At 42.7% G+C, this 20,234-nt stretch overlaps 4 protein-coding genes and 1 long non-coding RNA gene across 9 annotated transcripts in view; 4 read left to right on the top strand and 1 right to left on the bottom strand.

Moving 5' to 3' along the window:
• Positions 1-2,745: 2,745 nt before the first annotated feature.
• Positions 2,746-8,693, top strand: LOC124378271. 3 transcript variants are annotated; one of them, XM_046837851.1, is made up of 7 exons: positions 2,746-2,825; positions 2,934-3,029; positions 4,470-4,522; positions 5,065-5,124; positions 5,277-5,427; positions 5,594-6,592; positions 7,263-8,693. In XM_046837851.1, the coding sequence occupies exons 1-6, from the start codon at positions 2,753-2,755 to the stop codon at positions 5,962-5,964; spliced, it is 804 nt and encodes a 267-aa protein (XP_046693807.1). In that variant the 5' UTR covers positions 2,746-2,752; the 3' UTR covers positions 5,965-6,592; positions 7,263-8,693. The 3 variants fall into 3 exon arrangements, with proteins under 3 accessions (XP_046693807.1, XP_046693806.1, XP_046693805.1); XM_046837850.1 differs by lacking the exons at positions 2,746-2,825; positions 2,934-3,029; positions 4,470-4,522; positions 5,065-5,124; positions 5,277-5,427 and having other exon boundaries at positions 5,965-6,592; positions 7,263-8,077; positions 8,141-8,693; XM_046837849.1 differs by lacking the exons at positions 2,746-2,825; positions 2,934-3,029; positions 4,470-4,522; positions 5,065-5,124; positions 5,277-5,427 and having other exon boundaries at positions 5,965-6,592.
• Positions 8,694-9,417, bottom strand: LOC124378273. The gene is made up of 3 exons (XR_006924192.1): positions 8,904-9,417; positions 8,743-8,784; positions 8,694-8,704 (listed from the first exon to the last, which is right to left on the bottom strand). It is a non-coding gene; the product is annotated as an uncharacterized LOC124378273 (long non-coding RNA).
• Positions 9,418-9,475: 58 nt separating this feature from the next.
• palb2 (partner and localizer of BRCA2) lies at positions 9,476-13,215 on the top strand. The gene is made up of 8 exons (XM_046837848.1): positions 9,476-10,358; positions 10,439-10,597; positions 11,179-11,261; positions 11,385-11,546; positions 11,646-11,762; positions 12,088-12,174; positions 12,315-12,461; positions 12,837-13,215. The coding sequence occupies exons 1-8, from the start codon at positions 9,567-9,569 to the stop codon at positions 13,069-13,071; spliced, it is 1,782 nt and encodes a 593-aa protein (XP_046693804.1). The 5' UTR covers positions 9,476-9,566; the 3' UTR covers positions 13,072-13,215.
• A 1,052-nt stretch (positions 13,216-14,267) lies between these two features.
• On the top strand, positions 14,268-16,209 carry ndufab1a (NADH:ubiquinone oxidoreductase subunit AB1a). Of its 2 annotated transcripts, none has more exons than XM_046837617.1 (5): positions 14,268-14,465; positions 15,305-15,421; positions 15,603-15,690; positions 15,803-15,903; positions 16,004-16,209. In XM_046837617.1, the coding sequence occupies exons 1-4, from the start codon at positions 14,316-14,318 to the stop codon at positions 15,892-15,894; spliced, it is 447 nt and encodes a 148-aa protein (XP_046693573.1). In that variant the 5' UTR covers positions 14,268-14,315; the 3' UTR covers positions 15,895-15,903; positions 16,004-16,209. The 2 variants fall into 2 exon arrangements, with proteins under 2 accessions (XP_046693573.1, XP_046693572.1); XM_046837616.1 differs by having other exon boundaries at positions 14,269-14,465; positions 15,998-16,209.
• Positions 16,210-17,119: 910 nt separating this feature from the next.
• The window catches only part of si:ch211-14k19.8 (mucin-12), an 8,003-nt gene continuing 4,888 nt past the window's right edge, over positions 17,120-20,234 (top strand). Inside the window, exons 1-4 of one of the 2 annotated variants that reach the window (XM_046837817.1) lie at positions 17,120-17,497; positions 18,387-18,745; positions 18,845-19,146; positions 19,209-20,137. In XM_046837817.1, the coding sequence (XP_046693773.1) occupies positions 17,455-17,497; positions 18,387-18,745; positions 18,845-19,146; positions 19,209-20,137 (1,633 nt within the window). In that variant the 5' untranslated portion in view covers positions 17,120-17,454. Of the gene's footprint in view, positions 17,498-18,386; positions 19,147-19,208; positions 20,138-20,234 lie in introns of both variants that reach the window. The other variant, XM_046837816.1, reaches the window with a different exon arrangement.

The raw sequence follows: 20,234 nt of genomic DNA, 5'->3' as shown, positions 1-20,234 counted from the left end.
GTCCCCTCATCTATTCTTTATTTCATATACGCGTAGAACACGTGCAGAAACACAAACAGCATTTTATTAAAGCTAAACAATCTGATTCAGTGTTTTTCCATCGCTGTGCAGGAGCGTGCTGCAGAGGAACCCCGGGAGAAACACAATGACAATTAAAGCTTAACCTGAATTCTGCGTGCTTGCATTCAAAATGCAAATATTAGCATATTTAAATAGACACATTTAAATAGATAAATTCATAATGCAATCAAGTGGCAGAGATTAAATGTGGTCTGGATTACATGACTTTTGTGTGCCTCGTTTAAACAGATCTATTTGTTGCATGGAAGCTGAGAAAAGTAGTTAAAACCAGTTATAAACAGGTCATAATAAATCAGTGATTTCTTTCTGCAGAGATGATAAGAGCTCACACATCCTTCACTCAGTAGAAGTTCTGATACTGATGTTTTATAAGATTCTGGTGAAAGTTGAAGTTCTGTCTGCACTTTTTTACTCAAGTGAAAGTGAAGAAGTTTGTGCTCCGACATGTTCTTCAGTAATAAGTAGTGATTATTACTACCTGTTTTAGTGTCACACTGGAACTGAACCTCACGTCATAATAATATATTAATACACAAGCATTTAAAATGTTCTCTAATGAATGAATCCAGACTGAAGATCCACCATGTAGAACACAAGCAGAGAGAAGATGATGATGATCAGGTGATCAGGAATGTCTCTGTTCTCAGTCATGTTCTCATCACTGACTCCCTCTGTCTCATCCACGCTAACTCCAGACTTCTTACTGTCTTCTGCCTGCTCACTGTGAGCTTCAGAATCTAGTGTACGTCTGTGGTGTGAGAGAGACAGGAGATGATCCACCAGCAGCTTGAAAAAGTGGCGTAATGAGAGGAAATCAATTAAAGGGCTGAAAATGAAAAGAAAGAAGAAAAACTATGGATCATGTCACCAAATAGATTCATAGTAAAATAGAGTCTGTTTTGAAAATGTAAGAAGTAGAAAATACAAATATTTATGTAAAAATGTAATAAGTAAAAATAAAAAGTTGTTTGAAAAATAAATAATGAAGTAAAAAAACTGATACCAGAAAAATCTAGTGAAGTACAATAATGTATTTATACTCCATTCCTTTCCTCCGCTGTCTTTCTGTCATATTAAACATTCACACGCTCAGTGTTTTTATAGTTTATATTCATTCAGGATTAATGGTCCCCTGGGGGTCTAGTGGTTACGATGCTGCGCTCTCACCGCTGCGCCCGGGTTCTTCAGGGAACCGACCCCAGCCACTCACAGTGCCGGTCCCAAACCCGGATAAATGGGGAGGGTTGCGTTAGGAAGCGCATCCAGCGTAAAAACGTGCCAAATCAAACATGCGGAGGATCCGCTGTGGCGCCCCCTAACGGGAGAAGCCGAAAGAAAAAAACAATTAATTCAGGGTCAAATTCTGCTCGGAAACATGTCTGAAATAATGAGTTTATGTTAAAGGTGAAACCTCTGAAAGAAATGCAAACACTTTCAGAGTGATTCAAATCCATACGTCTAGTCGACTACAAGCGCAGAAGTTCTACTGAACTTTCAGAAAAACACTGAATGAATATGTACAGTGTGCTCTTTCATCCATTTTTGCTAGAATCAATTTTCCCTTCACCTAAACACCCAGACCTATCTATCTATCTATCTATCTATCTATCTATCTATCTGTCTGTCTGTCTGTCTGTCTGTCTGTCTGTCTGTCTGTCTGTCTGTCTGTCTGTCTGTCTATCTATCTATCTATCTATCTATCTATCTATCTATCTATCTATCTATCTATCTATCTATCTATCTATCTACACTAGTGTGAGTGTGTCTCTGTGCATGTTCTCCTCAGTAGAATAAAAGTCGAATTTAATTCTTCTTTTGAAATCTAATAGTTTCACTACTTTGTGACATTAAAGTGTAAATCTGTTTGTTAATTAAAGAGATCTGTTGAAAAGATTGCTTTATTTCTGTCTTTTGTGAAAGACTTGTTTAGCCTTTAACTTTAGCTTTTAATGAGTTACATGGTGTTGAAGTATGGAAAAGAAGCCATGTTGGTTCATTAGGCTTATTGAGTGCTTGCACAAGTCAGATGTGATAGCTCAGTGGGTAAGCTCTTGGTTTAAAGATCAGCAGTTTCACACAAGGTTGTGGGTTCAAGGAGTTACTTGTAAAGACTCTCCATAACTGTGATGTGCCTGATGAGGACGTGTTCATGTTTGGACGACCACCAGCACTGAGTCACTTCAGAGGATCAGACATTATTCATCAGATTGCTCGAAGCTGTGGAGCAGAGCACCCTGAAGCGTTCTACTCCACTACACTGAGAAAGCACATGGCCACTATGTCCAAGGTCCTTAATTTGAAAGACAATGAAATGGATGACCTTGCTGACTTTTCAGGACAGGACATCAGGGTGCATCAGCAGTACTCCAGGCTACTTGAAGGTACATTACAGCTGGCGAAGATAAGTAAAGTTCTTCTAGCCATGGAGAGAGGACAACTATCTCAAGTCAAAGGAAGGAATCTAGAGGAGATCCAGACTGATCCACATGGTAAAACAGGCCTGAGTAAATAAAGATGTTTTAATAATCTCAAATTCCATGTTCTGGTTAACAGGAACACCACCATTGGTTACTGATTATTTGATGGATGTAGCAGTTAAAAAAATATTTTTCCACTTATTCAGCTTTAATCATTTTCTCTGTGGTTGCTGTGTTCACTAGAGAGAGTTCTGATGGACAGTGAAGGATCAGACTCTGAAAACGAGAAAGAAAACAATGCTTCACCTCCACCCTCAAATTCTGCAGGTATGAAGTCAGCTAATGTAGAGAATTATGGGAAAGTTAGAGGAGAAATGATATGATATCTTATGAGTCACTTTTATTACAATTACTAATTACTTTTATTTTATTCAGGATCTTCACAAAACCCACAGAGAAAGTGGTCTACAGAGGAGATCCAGGCTGTGGAAAAGACTCTAATGGACTACATCAGTTCTGGCGAGGTTCCTGGTAAAGGCCAGTGCATGGAGTACACTGAAAAAATCCCCAGCAGCACTTTAAGGGAGAGGTTGGGAGAAGTCAAATTTAAGTAAAAAATTATATTGATTCCATGAAGCGAAAAATGTAAAGGTGAAAAGCCTTTAATGAATTTTTTTTTCTTCAAATATCTTCTACTTCTACCTAATATTTATATAGAGATATTATAAAGCAATATATCTCGCATCACGGTTGATCACACGCATGTTATGTTTTAATTGAAATAGATTCCAGTATGCACAGATCATTATTTATTTTAGACCATGATGGTGTTAATCAGGGGGTCGAACTCAAAGCACACACTAGGTCACGGCCGAACAGGACATTAATTAAACACACTAAAACTAAATGTTTTTTTTAACATAAATATGAATAAAAACAGACAGGAATATTATTCCAGAATAAATCAATTTAAACTTTAAATAACTTTAAATATTTTGCTCTTCATAAAAATATCTCCCTGAAAATATTAAAATGTGTGCTTTTCAGCAAAAGTTAAAATAACAACAAATCAAAACATTCCGTTTTCTTTGCTCTTTTGCCATTTTGTCACACACCTTCATCATGCAGCACTTTAAGCAGCAGAAAAATCTGATCTGATTTGATCTGATTTGTTAAAACACAAATATAAAAGCAGGAGGGAGATTTTATAAATTTTTCCTCATGCCTGATGTATATATTTTTCTGCTTGTTTTGATTTTCACTGCATTTTTTACAATTCGATTTAAATCCATATTCGGTCCGGAATGGAGTTCACACTACACAGGTACAATACAGATCACAGTCAGACATCATACATCGAGCAGGATCACCGCCCCATTACCCATTTACTGATCTCAAAGGGCATAGAATATATTTACAACACCAATATGTTTTTTTTTTTGGCCATAAAATGATGGCTATCAATTAAAATTAAATACTTTAACAAGTACAAATAAAACAATCAGATAATAAGAACACTTTTATACTCAGATCAACAATCGATTACTTTTGTCTGTCGTCTCAATTCGCGGGAAGTTTGCGTTGCTGGATGAGGACACGGTCACGGACTCCACAGATTTACTGTACTCTCATTATCTGAATTATAAGTGACTTTTTTATCCAGAGTGTCCAGATCGGAATTAGGTAGAACAGCTGTTTTTTAGTCACAGATTTACCTGGTTTGCTTTCGCTTTTTACGCTTTAAAACCTGTCGTTAGCGGTTAGCTGTTAGCGCCTCAGCGGGGGTTAAGTCCTGAATTGCGCTGCGCTCCCTTGTTTGGTGCACTACATACGGTATGGGTTTATACTAGAGGGCCTTGTGTAGTGCACTAGACTTTACACAGTAAGGGTATTTGGGATGTAACCTAGAAGGAACAACATTTCAGTTACACTGCATTTCTTAAAGAAATATATATGTATTGCCCATTACAGCGGAAATATCCAGAATGTCAGAAGAAAGTCTCACGAGCCAAAACAAAGAAGAAGTAAGTGTTTTAAAAATGTAAAAACAAATATATTTTTTTTCGCTTGAAAAATCTGACAGGTTGTATTGATCCATTTGTGAATGAGTCGGTTCGTTGAGTCGGCTCTATTTGTAGTCGATTCATAAAGTTGAAGAATGTAGAGTGAAATTGAATAATAAAAAAAATCAGGCATAATTAGCTACAAAACTTCAAAGATCTATAATCAAATTATAAATGAAAAGTAAAAAAACAACAACAACAAATGTGTGTTTTAGAAATAAAAGAGAGCCGAGAGAGTCGACTCTTATTAAGTGATCCGATTCACTCGCTGTGAACATGCTGCCTAATAATCTGACATAAAAATATTATAATAAAAAAATAAATGAGGGAAATAATTTATTAAATATATTTTTCGAGTATTGGCTAAGATCCTAAAGAACAAAGTCTCTAGGAAACCAATAATTGTGACACATGTATAGTTGTTTATATCTAATGTATAAATATATATGATTTAATTGTCTGATCTCTGTAATCAGTCATTATTAGTAGTATTTGTCTTCCAGCTGAAGAGGCGACTGGAGCTGCTGCAGGAAGAGTACGAGAGAACGGCACAGAGATTACAGGCACGTGTGCTGATGTGGAACCATGTAGATAACTTCAAAATAACACACTCCTGATTTACTAACAGGAGAAAAGAGAGTGTGTGTGTGTGTGTGTGTGTGTGTGTGTGTGTGTTTGTTTGTGTTTGTAATAATGTGCTGTGTTTGTGTGTTAGCGTGCTGAGAGGAGGGAGGCGATACGTAAACATGTCCAAAACACAGTCGTGAAGCAAAATCGCCTCCTGCACACTTCAACTGTATTAGATCAAAGCTCATCTTCTACTCCAGAGCAGCTTTCTAACAACCTGAATGTTCCTTCAGACACCAGTAAGTGTCCTTCAACAGCTCAACCTCTCTTTCTCTCTCTCTCTCTCTCTCTCTCACACACACACACACACACACACACACACACACACACCAATCTGTATCTATTTGAGTAATGATTTATCTTTGATGATGATGATGATGATGATGGTTGTTTGTCCTCCTTTAGCCAAGGTTCGTTTCTGTCTTCCTGACGGCTCTCCGTTTTCCACCTTAACGTGTAAACCAAACCCGTCTCGAACTCACCGTCTCCGGTCCAGACGCAGCCGTCTGCGTCTGCAGGTGAGGGAGAGAGAGTCAGATCCAGAAGAGAGTCAAGAAAAGACGAGAGAAGGAACGGAGGAGAGGTGGAATGAAGAACGAGGAGAAAAGGATGAGGTTGTGGAGAGAGGACGGACCGAAGAGGAAGAGGAGAACACGGAGGAGACAGAAACGGTGATGGATGGATTGAAAAGAAATGAAGAAAATCCAACGGCAATAATTCTCTTCAGCAGCAGAGAGTTTGTGTGTCAGCCAATCACCTTCGATGAAGCTGTCTGAAGGTAACCTCCCTCTTGAGGACCAATCAGCTGTCAGAACCTCCCCACCAGCCTCCTGCTATTCCAGCTCCAGTGATCGCTCGAACCGGTCCACTGACTCATTGGGTGAGTCGTGCTCTGGGATGGTTCACGCTGCAGAGCAAACTTCAGGGAGCTCCGGTATGTTAACGTCCTGCACTCTAATCGAAGGTTTGCCGTTTCCTGTTGAGTATTACATCCGTACCACCAGGCGAATGGCGTCGGCTCACAGCTCTGTAGATCTGAACGCTGTCATTCAGAGCCAGCTCTCAAATGGACGGGGCAGACGGAGGTCAAACAGAGGTCGCGGCACCTCACGACCTCCGTCTGAAAATCCTCCTGAACAAAGCGGATGTAGACAGCAAGGACGTCGAGGACACGGGAGAGCGCGAAGTTCCAGTCGTCCGGTCGGTCCCGGTCCCTCCTGCAGTCTTCCTCTTCACTTCTACAGAAAGAACCCGAGCCGGTACCATCACCCAAACCCAGCTCAGATCCTGCTCCAGAGTCTCAGTCTCACCTCAGCTCGGAGAAATCACTAGATCCCCAGGTGTACCCCATTTTTAGGAAGAATCCTGGAATGTCTGGTTCTCAGATTCCTCTATGCACTAATGGTAACATCTTTATCTTTCAGCGTTCTGTTTCTTATCAAAACACTATATGATGTCATATTTAAATATAGTATTATAGCATATTTCTATAGTCCACAACTCGTATTACAATTCTCCAGTTAAAAAAAAAATCTGTACAAAATGTAATGATATAAAACCAATCAGCTGTGATTGAGATTTTACCTTTATTTATCATAACAAACTTAATAACAAATAATAACAACATACATGATGAGAGAGAGCAAGTTTGGATCGTACTTCACCCTAATCGATTTATCTCCCAATCAAAACAAACAAACAAACAAACAAACGAACACTTCATGTAAAATAGTACTGAACTTTATTACAAAAAAAAAAAACAGTACTGAGTCATGAAAATGTGCTAAATGAATAAATACGAATATATTCATCAAATTAATAAATATTAAGGAAACATGAAAGACATGCATTTAAATTGAAACAAAAAGTAACACTTCAAATTAATAAAAATAGTTTCATCCAAAATTATTATAAAAAGACAAATTCAATAAAAAATAAATAAACAGCATGTAGCATCAGTGATTCGCCACTAGAGGCCGCTCTCGCACTGTACGATGATTGTAAAACCGTAAAGTATTTTTACATCTTTGTGTAGATGTTGCTAATGTAATGTGCATGTGTTGTTTATTTACAGGTTCCTCACACCTTCTGTCTTCGATATCTTCTCTGGCTCAGGGTCTGAGAACGAAGGATTTCCAAAAACTAAGCGGCCTGCTAACAAAATTCGACGTGCAGGATTTTCATCTCCCGGACGACGAGTTCGGTCAACTGAAGCTGGAGCGACTCTGCTCTTCCTGCTCCAACGTAGAACGTAGTTGCTTCAGAACTAGTAAGGGTGCCAATACTTCTGGAGGTGATCAGGTAGAACATGAGGAGACTGTTCTGTCCTCATTTCCACAGAGTGCTTCTTTAAAAAGTAGTCTTCCTCTGAAGTTTACTGAGCAGGCGGAGATGGAGAACTTCGACCAGTCAGAATGTGAGATGAGAGAAACTGAAGATCTTTCGAATAGATCTGTTACAAACCAATCAGAAATGCACCACAACAGAGAGGATGTAAAACACACAGAGCAGATCAAGTCACATGATCCTCACACACTCTCAGCTAGCAGGAGTTTAATGCTTAACCTTAGCATGTCCTTGACCTCTCACACCCAGTCTGATCACAATCCACCAGTCCTCTCACTGGGTCTCACCCCTAATGTATTAACCACCTCCCCTTCCTCAGAGCTCATGCCTTTTCTCCAAGCTTCTGATCTGGATGCTGCTTTAAATACAGCTGATCTGCAAAACGAAGAAATCACAAGTGGGTCAGTAAGTCCTAAAGTGCAGATACAGGGCTGTGATGTTTCTGAGCATACTTACAGCAGGATCTATAGTGCTGATGTTTTTAAAATGGAGATTGAATCACCTGAACAGGTGAACAACCTCCCTCTTTCTCCCCATGACTCACCACTTTCTCAAAACAACCACCCTCTTTCTCCCCATGACTCGCCACTTTCTCAAAACAACCCCCCACTTTCTCAAAACAACCCCCCACTTTTTCACCATGGCTCCCCACTTTCTCAAAATAACCCCACACTTTCTCAAAATAACCCCTCTCTTTCTCACCATGACTCACCACTTTCTCAAAACAACCCCCACTTTTCACCATGGCTCCCCACTTTCTCAAAATAACCTCTCTTTCTCACCATGACTCACCACTTTCTCAAAACAACCCCCACTTTTCACCATGGCTCCCCACTTTCTCAAAATAACCCCTCTTTCTCACCATGACTCACCACTTTCTCAAAACAACCCCCACTTTCTCACCATGGCTCCACACTTTCTCAAAATAACCCCTCTTCTCACCATGACTCACCACTTTCTCAAAATAACCCCTCTTCTCACCATGACTCACAACTTTCTCAAAACAACCCCTCTTACTTACCATGGCTCCCCACTTTCTCAAAACAACCCCTCTTTCTCACCATGACTCACAACTTTCTCAAAACAACCCCTATTTCTCACCATGACTCACCACTTTCTCAAAATAACCCCTCTTTCTCACCATGACTCACAACTTTCTCAAAACAACCCCTCTTACTTACCATGGCTCCCCACTTTCTCAAAATAACCCCTCTTTCTCACCATGACTCACCACTTTCTCAAAACAACCCCTCTTTCTCACCATGACTCACCACTTTCTCAAAATAACCCCTCTCTTTCTCACCATGGCTCCCCACTTTCTCAAAATAACCCCCTTTCTCACCATGATTTACAACTTTCTCAATACAACCCCTATATCTCACCATGACTCACCACTTTCTCAAAACAACCCCTCATTTTCTCACCGTGACTCACCACTTTCTCAAAATAACCCCTCTTTCTCACCATGACTCACAACTTTCTCAAAACAACCCCTATTTCTCACCATGACTCACCACTTTCTCAAAATAACCCCCCTCTTTCTCACCATGACTCACAACTTTCTCAAAACAACCCCCCTCTTACTTACCATGGCTCCCCACTTTCTCAAAATAACCCCTCTTTCTCACCATGATTTACAACTTTCTCAATACAACCCCTTATATCTCACCATGACTCACCACTTTCTCAAAACAACCCCTCATTTTCTCACCGTGACTCACCACTTTCTCAAAACAACCCCTCACTGCCTTACCATGGCTTACCACTTTCTCAAAACAACCCCTTCTTTCTCACCATGACTCACAACTTTCTCAAAATGACCCCTCTTTCTCAAAACAACCCCTCTTTCTCACCATGGCTCACCACTTTCTCAAAACAACCCCTCTTTTCACCATGGCTCACCACTTTCTCAAAACAACCCCTCTTTCTCACCATGACTCACCACTTTCTCAAAACAACCCCTCTATCTCACCATGACTCACCACTTTCTCAAAACAACCCCTACTTTCTGAAAACAACCCCTCTTCTCACCATGGCTCACCACTTTCTCAAAACAACCCCTCTTTTACCATGGCTCACAACTTTCTCAAAGCAACCCCTTCTTTCTCACCATGACTCACCACTTTCTCAAAACAACTCCTCTTTTTCACCATGGCTCACCTCTTTCTCAAAACAACCCCCTATTTTTGACCATGGCTCACCACTTTCTCAAAACAACCCCACACTTTCTCAAAGCAACCCCCCTCTATCTCACCATGACTCACCACTTTCTCAAAACAACTCCCCACTTTCTCACCATGGGTCACCACTTTCTCAAAACAACCCCCCTTTTTTTCACCATGGCTCACCACTTTCTCAACACAACCCCCCACTGTTTCAAAATGACCTACCTATTTCTCAGATTGAACAACCACTTTCTCAAAACGGCTCCTGTCTGTGTCAAAACAACATGGGTTCTCAACATGGCTTCCCACTTTCTCAGAATAACTCCTCTCCTTCTCAAACCAGCTCCCCTGTTTCTCAAAACACCCCCCTCAATGAGTCTGCATTGAAAATGAACACTCTGGACCCTGGTGAAAGTTGCAACATCTCTGAAATGGATTTTCATTTCCAAACCCCAAAAAGCAGAACATCACATCATGGAAACAATGACACTGAGCTAAACAATGAGACTTCTGCACTTCCTGGAGTTTCTGCCACACGGGGTGAAGATATCACAATCGGTTCATCTTTGAATTTAGTAAAAACACACACTGGAGGTTCCCCGAATCAGCAGAGGGAAGTCCTCTCCTGTGGATCTCTCCGTAAAACTCACTCACTGAAGGTAAGGACTTTGATAAACGCTATTTCTCAGTGGTTGGTGATTAAAGGAAAATGACAGTGTGTGTTTGTCTACCTCTTCAGGCGCTGGACGGAGGGTGTGTGCTGGATGTGTGTGTAGTGCGATGGCCGTCTGAGGAGGACTGGAGTGTGTGTGTGGCCGGAGAGTGGAGTGTGTGTGTTTGGAAGCAGAATCCTGGAGACCAGGAGTGGAGTCTGCTGTACACCTGGACTTTCACACAAGTAAACACAATAATGGTTATTTCTAGCGGTCGACGTGCTCAGAAGGCATTAAGAGAATGACTGTTTGGACTGAATTGGTAATGATACTGGTAAAGATTCCCTTTTTACATTAACTAAAGTTAATAAATGCTCAATTTGAACAATTATGAATCCATTTTTCTTTTTTTTTATGAATTAATTTTTAATTTGATCTGTTCAGATAACGTGGTATGAATTAAAATGAAGGAGGCACCGCGGCGCAGTCATACGTGTCAAAATGAACAGCACGTGGTGGCAGTGATAGGCCTCTAGAGGCTGCTCTTGTACTGTATAATGACCGCAAACCTTCTCAGACGCAACCTGGAAAAACTATCAGTATGGGTTTTTGCCGATAGTTCCAGCAATCAACTACTGGTGCTGATTAATCATCAGTCAAAATATTGGTCAACCTCTAGTCATTTATCTCTTTTAGTTTAGAACTATTTATCTAATTATAACCAAATAATTATTATTGTTTTATATATCATGTGTGTGTATAAATATATCATTAAATAAAATAAAAGTTCACCCTGTCTCTGATCTCTGGATGTGTCTTTGTGCAGTCAGTGATCTCTCTCCAGGGGATTCCTGACTCTTCGGCTCTGCTGTGTGTGTGTTTAGGGAGGCTGGAGATCACAGAGGCAAGGTAACACACACACACACACATGCACACACACACACACACACACACACACACACGTAAATATGTACTGTATGTTATCAATAATCATTTAATTTGGATAAATGCGATGATAAAATGTGTGTATAGGACACTGTACCTCCCCGGGACTGACAGCGGGTTTTCTCAGGCTGAGCTGTGTAAAGGAGCTCTGCAGGCCGTGCTTGCTGTCTCAGACCGCAGGGTGACGTGTTGCTCCTCTCCTGGACCTCAGCAGAACATCCAGGTGTTTACACTCGCTCAGGATGGCAGGTAATAATAACATTATTGACAGGTACAAAGGCCACACCCCTTCACCTTCTCCACTGTTATTGTCATTTCATTGGCATCAGCAGCGTTTCCTCTTTACAGAATCACAGAAACGCTCTCCCTGACCTCCACGCATCAAACCGTTCAGACCCTGGTGGTGGTGGAGGAGGAAAAAGACGCTCTGATCGGCTGGACGGAGCACAAGAGTCTCCTCATATGGTGAAAAATTGTGCACCCGATTCATGACTTAGTTCTGCTAAAACTCTAATCGAGGATCTCATGATGAATCCAGGAATGAAGTGATCTGATAAGAGCGTTTACGTCACCCATAAATGCTGTTTTTAATACTGTTTCCATCAGAAAAGCTGTAAATAGAAATAAAAAGTTGTTGATGGTTTTGTCTTGACGCTTAAATTCAGACTGTTTCTTTACAGCACATTAAATCAGAGTCAGAAACTTCATTGATTCCGCAGTAAATTCAAAATAGAACTGCATGTGTACAGATTTCTCTTTTATTTTTCTCTCTTTTTTCTGTGAACCTCAGGAACATGAAATCAGCCCAGCTGCTCCAGACCATTCACCTAGCTGAGACCGTTTCCACGGCAACCTGTCTGAGAGGATACTCCTACAGGTAGGGGTGTGGAAAAAGATTTGGATTTCAGACCTTTACAGACTTCTAGAGTGATGGAGCTGATGTTCATGAAGTGTGAGAGCAGATTAGGCCACGCCCACTGTGTTACCCTCTCTCTCTCTCTCTCTCTCTCTCTCTCAGGGTGCTCTGTGTGTGCTGCTGCAGCAGGCGAGTGCGTGTCATGAGGAATCCAGTCCCACGCTTTTCACTCTGATCGCCACAAATCCGCTTACAGGAAAACGTTTCACTCTGCGCACCATCACCTCTCCATCAGCTTCTACAGAGAGGTGACACGTGCACACACACATACACGTGAACAATCCTTCTGTAGCTGGAGGTTTGAAGGTCTCCACTTTAAAAACCACAGTTCAGGACTATTAACACTGCACTGGTTTAGAAATGTGTACCCAGGAGCTCGGAGCTTTCAGTAATTATTTATAGAGTTAATAATAAACGTCTGAGATTCTGACTCGGACACACAGCAGACGTTGTAACGTAACCCTGTGATACGCCATGAGACTCCTTTCGTTTCATCAAATCATTCGTTAGAGCTTTTTAATATAAAATGAATGACGTATGAGGTGATCAGCTGATCCTCGAGCATCAGAATTTCAATAAAGAAACAATTAATAATGTTGTAATGTGTCTGATTTTGTTCTCAGGCTGATAGACGGAGATGTGTGTGAATCTGCACTCGTAGGTGTTTTCCAGTCTGGTCTGGCTGTTTGGAGCCTTGCAGGGGGCGTGGCCTGTGTCTACGCAAACGAGTCTTCCGAAGTGTGCCGCCTGGCGCGGTGGGCGGGGCCGAACACGCTCCTCACCGGATACCTGAACGGGGACGTTAGTGTGTATGAGTTCACACCCACAGGGAGCAGGGCGAGGTTACAGCACTGTTAATGTGAGACCACAACGTGACTCACGTTCGCTACATAACGCTTATAACCCGAGATCAGATTCTCTTCATTTACATCAAATTTACATTTCTGTTCATTTTATACGTTTTTTATTCCGATTTATTTACTAAATAAAATAGAACTTTTAGACCCACGTGACTGTTTCCTGTGATCATTTCTTTCTTTCTTTTATTGAGATGTTCGTTGGTTAGTGACGACGATGGATTAGAAATGAGTTTATTAGAGGGACAGTGCATGTAGGACGTTTTGGAGACAAGGTGAGGGAGGTGAGATTGAGATGGTTTGGACATGTGCAGAGGAGGGACATGGGGTATATCAGTAGAAGAATGCTGAGGATGGAGCCACCAGGAAGGAGGAAAAGAGGAAGATCAAGGAGGAGGTTTATGGATGTGGTGAGAGAAGACATGCAGGTAGTTGGTGTGAAAGAGGCAGATGTTGAGGACAGGGGGGTATGGAGACGGATGATCTGCTGTGGCGCCCCCTAATGGAAGCAGCTGAAAGAAGAAGAAGTTTGTTGTATTGTGAGTTTTTTTTACTATTTCTAATTGTGCAGAGGTTCGGGAGTGAAGCGTGGAGTCATCAGTTCTTACCGCTCATTTCATCTCTGCCACAATAATAATAAATAAATAAATACGGGTCCCCGAACTATGGGCAGGGGCTGAACACGGACCTCTGAACAAAGCCAGAGCCATATTTAAATGTTTATTTAAAATGTATGTTTTACTCATATGATATCTGTATTTAATCATAAAGGTAAACGATAATAAAAACGTTATTAACAAAGGTCAGGAGCTAAGTGCTAAAACTAGAATTCAACAATAATTAATCACAGGGAAGATCTAAAGAAGAGAAATAAAAAGAGAAAGTGAGCATACTGATAAAATAAAGGCCTGGAAAAGAATAACACTGTTTTAAGCTTTTGAGGTTAATAAAATAATAAACTAATCAGCATAATAAATGTAATTAAAATCTCCACAATAATAGCGCTGGGGTTTTCTGTTACAGATCACACGAGTTTGGAGAAATAATAATAAATGAAAATAAAGTAGATTCGGATTTAAAATAATTCTATCATTATATAATAGAAGCTGCAGAAGTGGAGTTCATGGTGATTCGGTTCTTCTCCACCAGGGGGCACCAGGAGCAGCCCGTTCATTAAACACCGCAGAAGAAGGAGGTTGAAGGCGGAAGTGAGTGTTGCATTGTGGGACGGTAAGCGGGTGAAAGATGGCGGCGCGCGTCCTCTCCCGGTGTGTCCGGACACTGAGCCGCAGCGCGGTGCTGCTCGGTCGCTGTGACGCGGCGGCGGCCGTTCCTCTGTGCCGGGGACGAGCGTTCTCTCAGCTGGCGGCGGGACACAGACCTCTGCTCGCGCAGGTCTGTGTGTGTGTGTGTGTGTGTGTGTGTGTGTGTGTGTGTGTGTGTGTGTGTGTGTGTGTGTGTGTGTTTTCTGTCTTCTGTCTCTCCCTCCCTCTCCCGGTGACCGACATGCAGTGACCTCCGCGCGCGCTCACCGTTCACTCACACACACACACACACACACACACACACACACACACACACACACACACACACACACACACACACTTATTATTTGATGGTATTTTGTATATAATTTTTATATACACGCTTTGTCCAAAAGTATTGGGACACCCGACTTCTACTCTTCCTTGGTTCTTCTCCATAATGTTCTCTCTTTTGGATGCTGGACCAGGAAATGTTGCCCCTTACCGGACCCCCAAAAACATGAAGATCTGCTTTCCATGGGTTGGAAGATGTGGAAGATCTCCTGCTATAGACCGTGTTGAACAATGAATGTGAACGCTGACTGCACCCCAGATCTTCTCACGTCCACCAGTACCTGACTTCACGAACACCCTGGTAGCTGAATCCATCTCCACACAAATCCAGTGGAACATCTTCCCAGAAGAGTGGAGCTGATCACAGCGGAATGGAGATTGTGTGGAAACGGGACGTTTCTCTGTTCTTCATTGTGGTTATGGAGATGATGATGATGAGAACGTTAGTGAGAAATGTAAAGATTGTTCTAAAGTGCTGACTGATCCTGGAGACTCCTTCCATAAATCAGAAGTTATTGTATTTATCAGAATCCAAACTTTCTCATTGTGATCATTTTAAACCGTGTCTCTGCTCCGTCTCCATCCGTCCTCCAGTCTGTTCTCCACCTGTTCTCATGTCTCCTCCTCGTCTCCCAGGCTCCTGGTGTGATTCAGCGGCGACGCTACGGTGACCTTCCACCTTTAACACTCGAATCTATCAGAGATCGCGTTCTCTACGTCCTCAAACTGTACGACAAGATCAACCCAGAGCAGGTGAGAGATCAGCTGTTTATAGTGGTTTCTGAATGTTTGATGATTTGGAAAGTATCTTCACCTGCACGTTCCTGCTGCATTTCAGCAGTTTACTAGTGTAGAAGATTTAACATACTGTGTTTGGGATGTGGGAGGAAACCAGAGAACCCCTATGAAACCTGCTACACTGTTTTTCTACCAGCTCCAGGTCACGTCTCATTTCATGAAGGATTTGGGCCTGGACAGTCTGGACCAGGTGGAGATCATCATGGCCATGGAGGACGAGTTTGGTTTGTACTCATGATCTGTTCTCCTGAGTTCTGCTAATGTGTTCTGGATTCTGATTGGTTCGGAAAGCGTTTCTATGGTAACGAGACTCTGACCCTTCCTGGGTCTGTGCAGGTTTTGAGATTCCTGACGCTGAAGGGGAGAAGCTGATGACTCCTGATGACATTGTTCAGTACATCGCAGATAAGAAGGACGTGTACGAATGATCGCTTGCTGTGAGTCCAGACCTCCAGCTCAAACACGTGTCCACGTATAAACATCTACTTTATATTCATTTCTTTATTCTGATGATCTGTTTGTACTTTTCAGGAGCAGAGCTGCATGTGGACCTCATGACCACTGTAAACCCTGTGTTGTGTTCAGAGACAGAACTTGTTTATTCTCCTGTTTTGGTTGGACTCGTGTTTGGAGATCAGCAGGATTCTCCTGTAGATGCTGCAGGATGTTTTCGGATCTCATTTATTGTTCAGTAAAATGTAAACACGTAAACATGACCAGAATAAAAACGTGTACATCCCTGATTCCGGAGCATTCCTGACCTTTATTTAGCTCTCACTTCTGTTCATTAGGCAAGAGTCTGATTTTGAGATCTGAGATTAGACGTTTATCTGAGAAGTGAGAGATGATGCTCTTCTACAGCACGCTGTAATAAAAAGATCAAAGCTGTTGTGCCTCTAAATGTTTAAACAGTTCTACTGGAAACGATCGGAGATCAAACAGAACACTTTTATTGAAGATCAGACACAGCATGGGTTTAGTTAGAGGAAGGGGTGCCAATACTTATTCCTCAGACGCTGGCGGGTTTCTGACATACTGTAGGATCAGTTGATGGTGATTATGGCTGGTGTGATTTTACTCCTAAATCAGATTAGACACAAACCTGTAGGAGTGGTGCTGATCGGATTCATCTGATCCTGCTGCAGATCTAAGTGGAACAGCAGTGAAGCTCCAGGTTTCCTCTTACAAGAGGTGTGTGTGTGTGTGTGTGTGTGTGTGTCCTTTCCTTTTGAAGTGCCATAAACACACTGCCTCCCTCCGTGTGTGTGTGTGTGTGTGTGTGTTTATCCTCAGGCATCTCCATATATATGTGTGTGTGTGTGTGTGTGTGTGGGAGACACTGCTGTACCCGGATGTGTGTAACACACAGTATCATATGGAGAGAAAGTAAACGTGAGCAATAAAACGTGTGAATGTGATTTAGCTGCGGTTTAAGACTGAAGGAACGCGAGAAAAACACTAATAAATAAACTCACACGTGCCAAATAAACGAAACGTGTATTCGAGTTAGCGCGGAAATAAACCGGTATATAATCACGTGAAATGTTAGAATAAAATAAAGACACGTGAAACGTGTGGGAGGGGAAAAATGAGCAGCACGTGATTTTATATGTATGTGTGTTCTATGTTTATTGTGCGCTTTGACTCGTACACACACACACACACACTTACACACACACACTTATTTATGAGACGGTGAGGGTTTCCGGTGTCTGTGCGCGCGCGCTCCCCGCAGCGAGGCGCTGTTTTAATTGCAGTCAGATGGCGGCGCGCGCTCGGTGTAGAGTCCCGTGTGCGGTGCTGAGAAACTGGAGGAGGAGGAACAGTTACACACTCCGACAAACACAAACAACTGGATAAAATAAACCGATTCAGTTCCCGCTGTGTGGAGTTTCACCGGAGACACGCACGAGACACGCACGCTGTGGATTTGGAGATTTGGAGCCCAGGCGCTCGCGCTCTACGGGTGGAATGTTTCCTATCACACAATGCAACTTTTCCACTTCTCCCTGCTTTTCACTTTCATCGCAGGTAAAGTTCTTTCTCTTCTCACACACACATCACACACACATCACGGGTAATCCACTCGATCACGTGCACCTCATCACGACTCCTTATCAACACCAATCAGCTCCAAATAATCATCAGATCTCCTCAACTTAAACTTTTATAGGCATAAACTTATTTAAAGCAGCAGTTTATTTGCGGAATTAATGATACACATTATTATTAACTGTTATTAAGGTGTGTAAGAAGCGCGCGCGCGCACACACACACACACGCGGGCGCGCGCTGCTTCATTTCTCTCCCGACAACTAAATAAATAATTAAATTCCCTGTTCATCATTTATTCCCTTTATGATCTTCAGTTCTGATGTTAGTCTGTGTTTCTCCTCTTAACGCCGGAATAAAGAAGAAAACCCGAAGTGTCGGAAAAACTTGATATCGGAGACTCCTTCCTGATCAGAGACTATTTATTCACAGTTTTAACTGTGTGTGTGTGTGTATGTGTGTGTGTGTGTGTGCGCGAGAGAGCGCTGTTACTATGGAAACAAGAACGTATTATATCAAGCCTGAAGTTATTTGGTGTTTTTTGCTCAGGAGGGTAATAAAATATTCACCTTCATTAAATGAGCTTTAATTGTTCAGATGTTTTTCTCCTTGTGAATGTTCCTGCTCGGATTAAAGAACTCTAGAAGGAACTCCAGTGTTTGAGATGAAGTGAAAGGAACAAAGAAGGAGCTGAGGATGGTGTTTAATAGTTTAATAGTCTGCAGGACACACTAACAGCTCCAGAACATCTACAATATGTTTTGAAGTTTCATATCTGACTTTAACATTAAACACTTTCTTCAGGTTTCAGAATTTTAGCCTCGAAGTTAAAAAGTTCCTGTTCCTATTTGTGTGTGTATTTTTCCAGGTTTGAACACGTCAGAGGAAGGTCATGATCCATCTCACATTCCTCGCACGGTCTCCAACAGCGACCTCACTTCTTCCTCACGGGACGTTTCTCCGGCCCGAACCTCCTCGGACGTTTTCAGGGTCGGGAACGCTCACACGCTCGGGACTACAATTCCAGGTCGGGGTGGAGAGTTCTCTGGATCGGGCGATAAGACCAAACTCCATGTTGTTCCACAGGAAAGCCAACACAATGGACAGGAAAAAGCTGGAAGTGTGATCTCTGCCCTCGCTCACGCCGTCACGTTTACAGAAACGGAACAAGACTCGAGTCTCTCCAGTGCCGGAACACAATGGCCAGAACGTTCCACCAGGACGCTGCCCACAGCCACGGGAGCCTATTCAAATACCAACAGGCTTTCAGAACACGCTACACGCACCAGTAAAACACCCCTGGATACGCCCTCGGACCGCTCGGATGCACCTGATGCCCTCTCTCAGAGCTTTGACTCCACTGTCATGTCATCAGCACCTTCTCATTTAACCACTTTTGAAAATAAAGCTTCAGTATCAGGATTCGATCTTCATGCGTCCTTGATCTCCTCGTCCACACCCGATGAGACGGCTGATCGTTCACGAGGAACCTCCAGGACTGATCTCGTTCCTCCTCTGAAACATTTGTACAATAACGACATGTACGAGGCCATCACAAGCGAAGCAGATGTTGTGAGAACATCTGCGTACACGGACACAAGCCGACCGAACCACTTACACCGAGCCACTCGTATCTCAGGAGACGTTTCTAATCGTACACCTACGTCGCTTTCTGATGATTTGAGCACCGTGACTTCACCAGTTTCACGTTTTATCGATACGTCTACGCTGTCGGTTTCCGCTCAGATGCTTCGGATTACGTTACTACTGTCTCACAGAAGAGGGCGGAGTCCTCCTCATACACTCCCATGTTTTACACCCATTTCTCAAAAACATACTCGACCCCAACTGCGACCCCGGCATCACACACCACCTTCACAAAATACACTACAGCCCACGAACAAACTTCCAACCTCCACGTGAGTGACTCTGATACCCAGCACACGTCTTCACGTCTGGGAGAGTCACATACGACTTCTGGTACATCGATGGGCCGGGATTTCACCTCGTATCCACCAAACACACCTGGTCAGGATGATCCGCTGATCTCCACCTCGCTCCATACCAGCTTCTTTCCATCCACAACGAAGGAAAGTGATCCAACCATGACTCACAGTGGTCTGACCACATCTCCAGCAGATACCAGAGGTCACCTTGGAGCTGAAACGCAAAGTGGCCACAAGATGGCGAGCACGAGAACATCAGAGCAGAATAGCACGTCTCACGTGTCGACTCATAGCACCGAGTCTTCACCGACGACGTTTTCACGCTACACTTCGTCCACGTCCGGAGACGATACTCCATCACCTACGACTCCAAATCCTTCTCCATCACAACGTCTCACATCTCCGTCCACACACGTTTATTCCACTCAGACGAGTCTCCTTCAAATGACGACGCAGATCCTGAACCGTCTCACCACAAGCGCAAATGTGCAGCCGCATCAAACACCACCACAAGTGTACACAAACACTCGCTCTCAACCTGGAGAACACACACCTCCATCACCTACCATCACGCCAACGTCTTCACACCGCATGCTCACTACAAAACCAGCCAAACACTGGTCACACAGGGGCCGGATCTTCATCACGGAGGACCAACCAGTAATCGTCAACGGTGCGTAACATCGAACAGACGCTCGGCAAATCGCTCTCGTTATGACGTCGTCATTTTAAGAAAACAAAATGCAGTTTTTCTGAAACTGGAGACTCTT

Source organism: Silurus meridionalis, chromosome 24 (assembly GCF_014805685.1).
Source record: "Silurus meridionalis isolate SWU-2019-XX chromosome 24, ASM1480568v1, whole genome shotgun sequence".
Lineage (NCBI taxonomy): Eukaryota > Metazoa > Chordata > Actinopteri > Siluriformes > Siluridae > Silurus > Silurus meridionalis.
The sequence above is the reverse complement of the archived record's forward strand: the minus strand, read 5'-3'. Positions and strand labels throughout refer to the sequence as shown.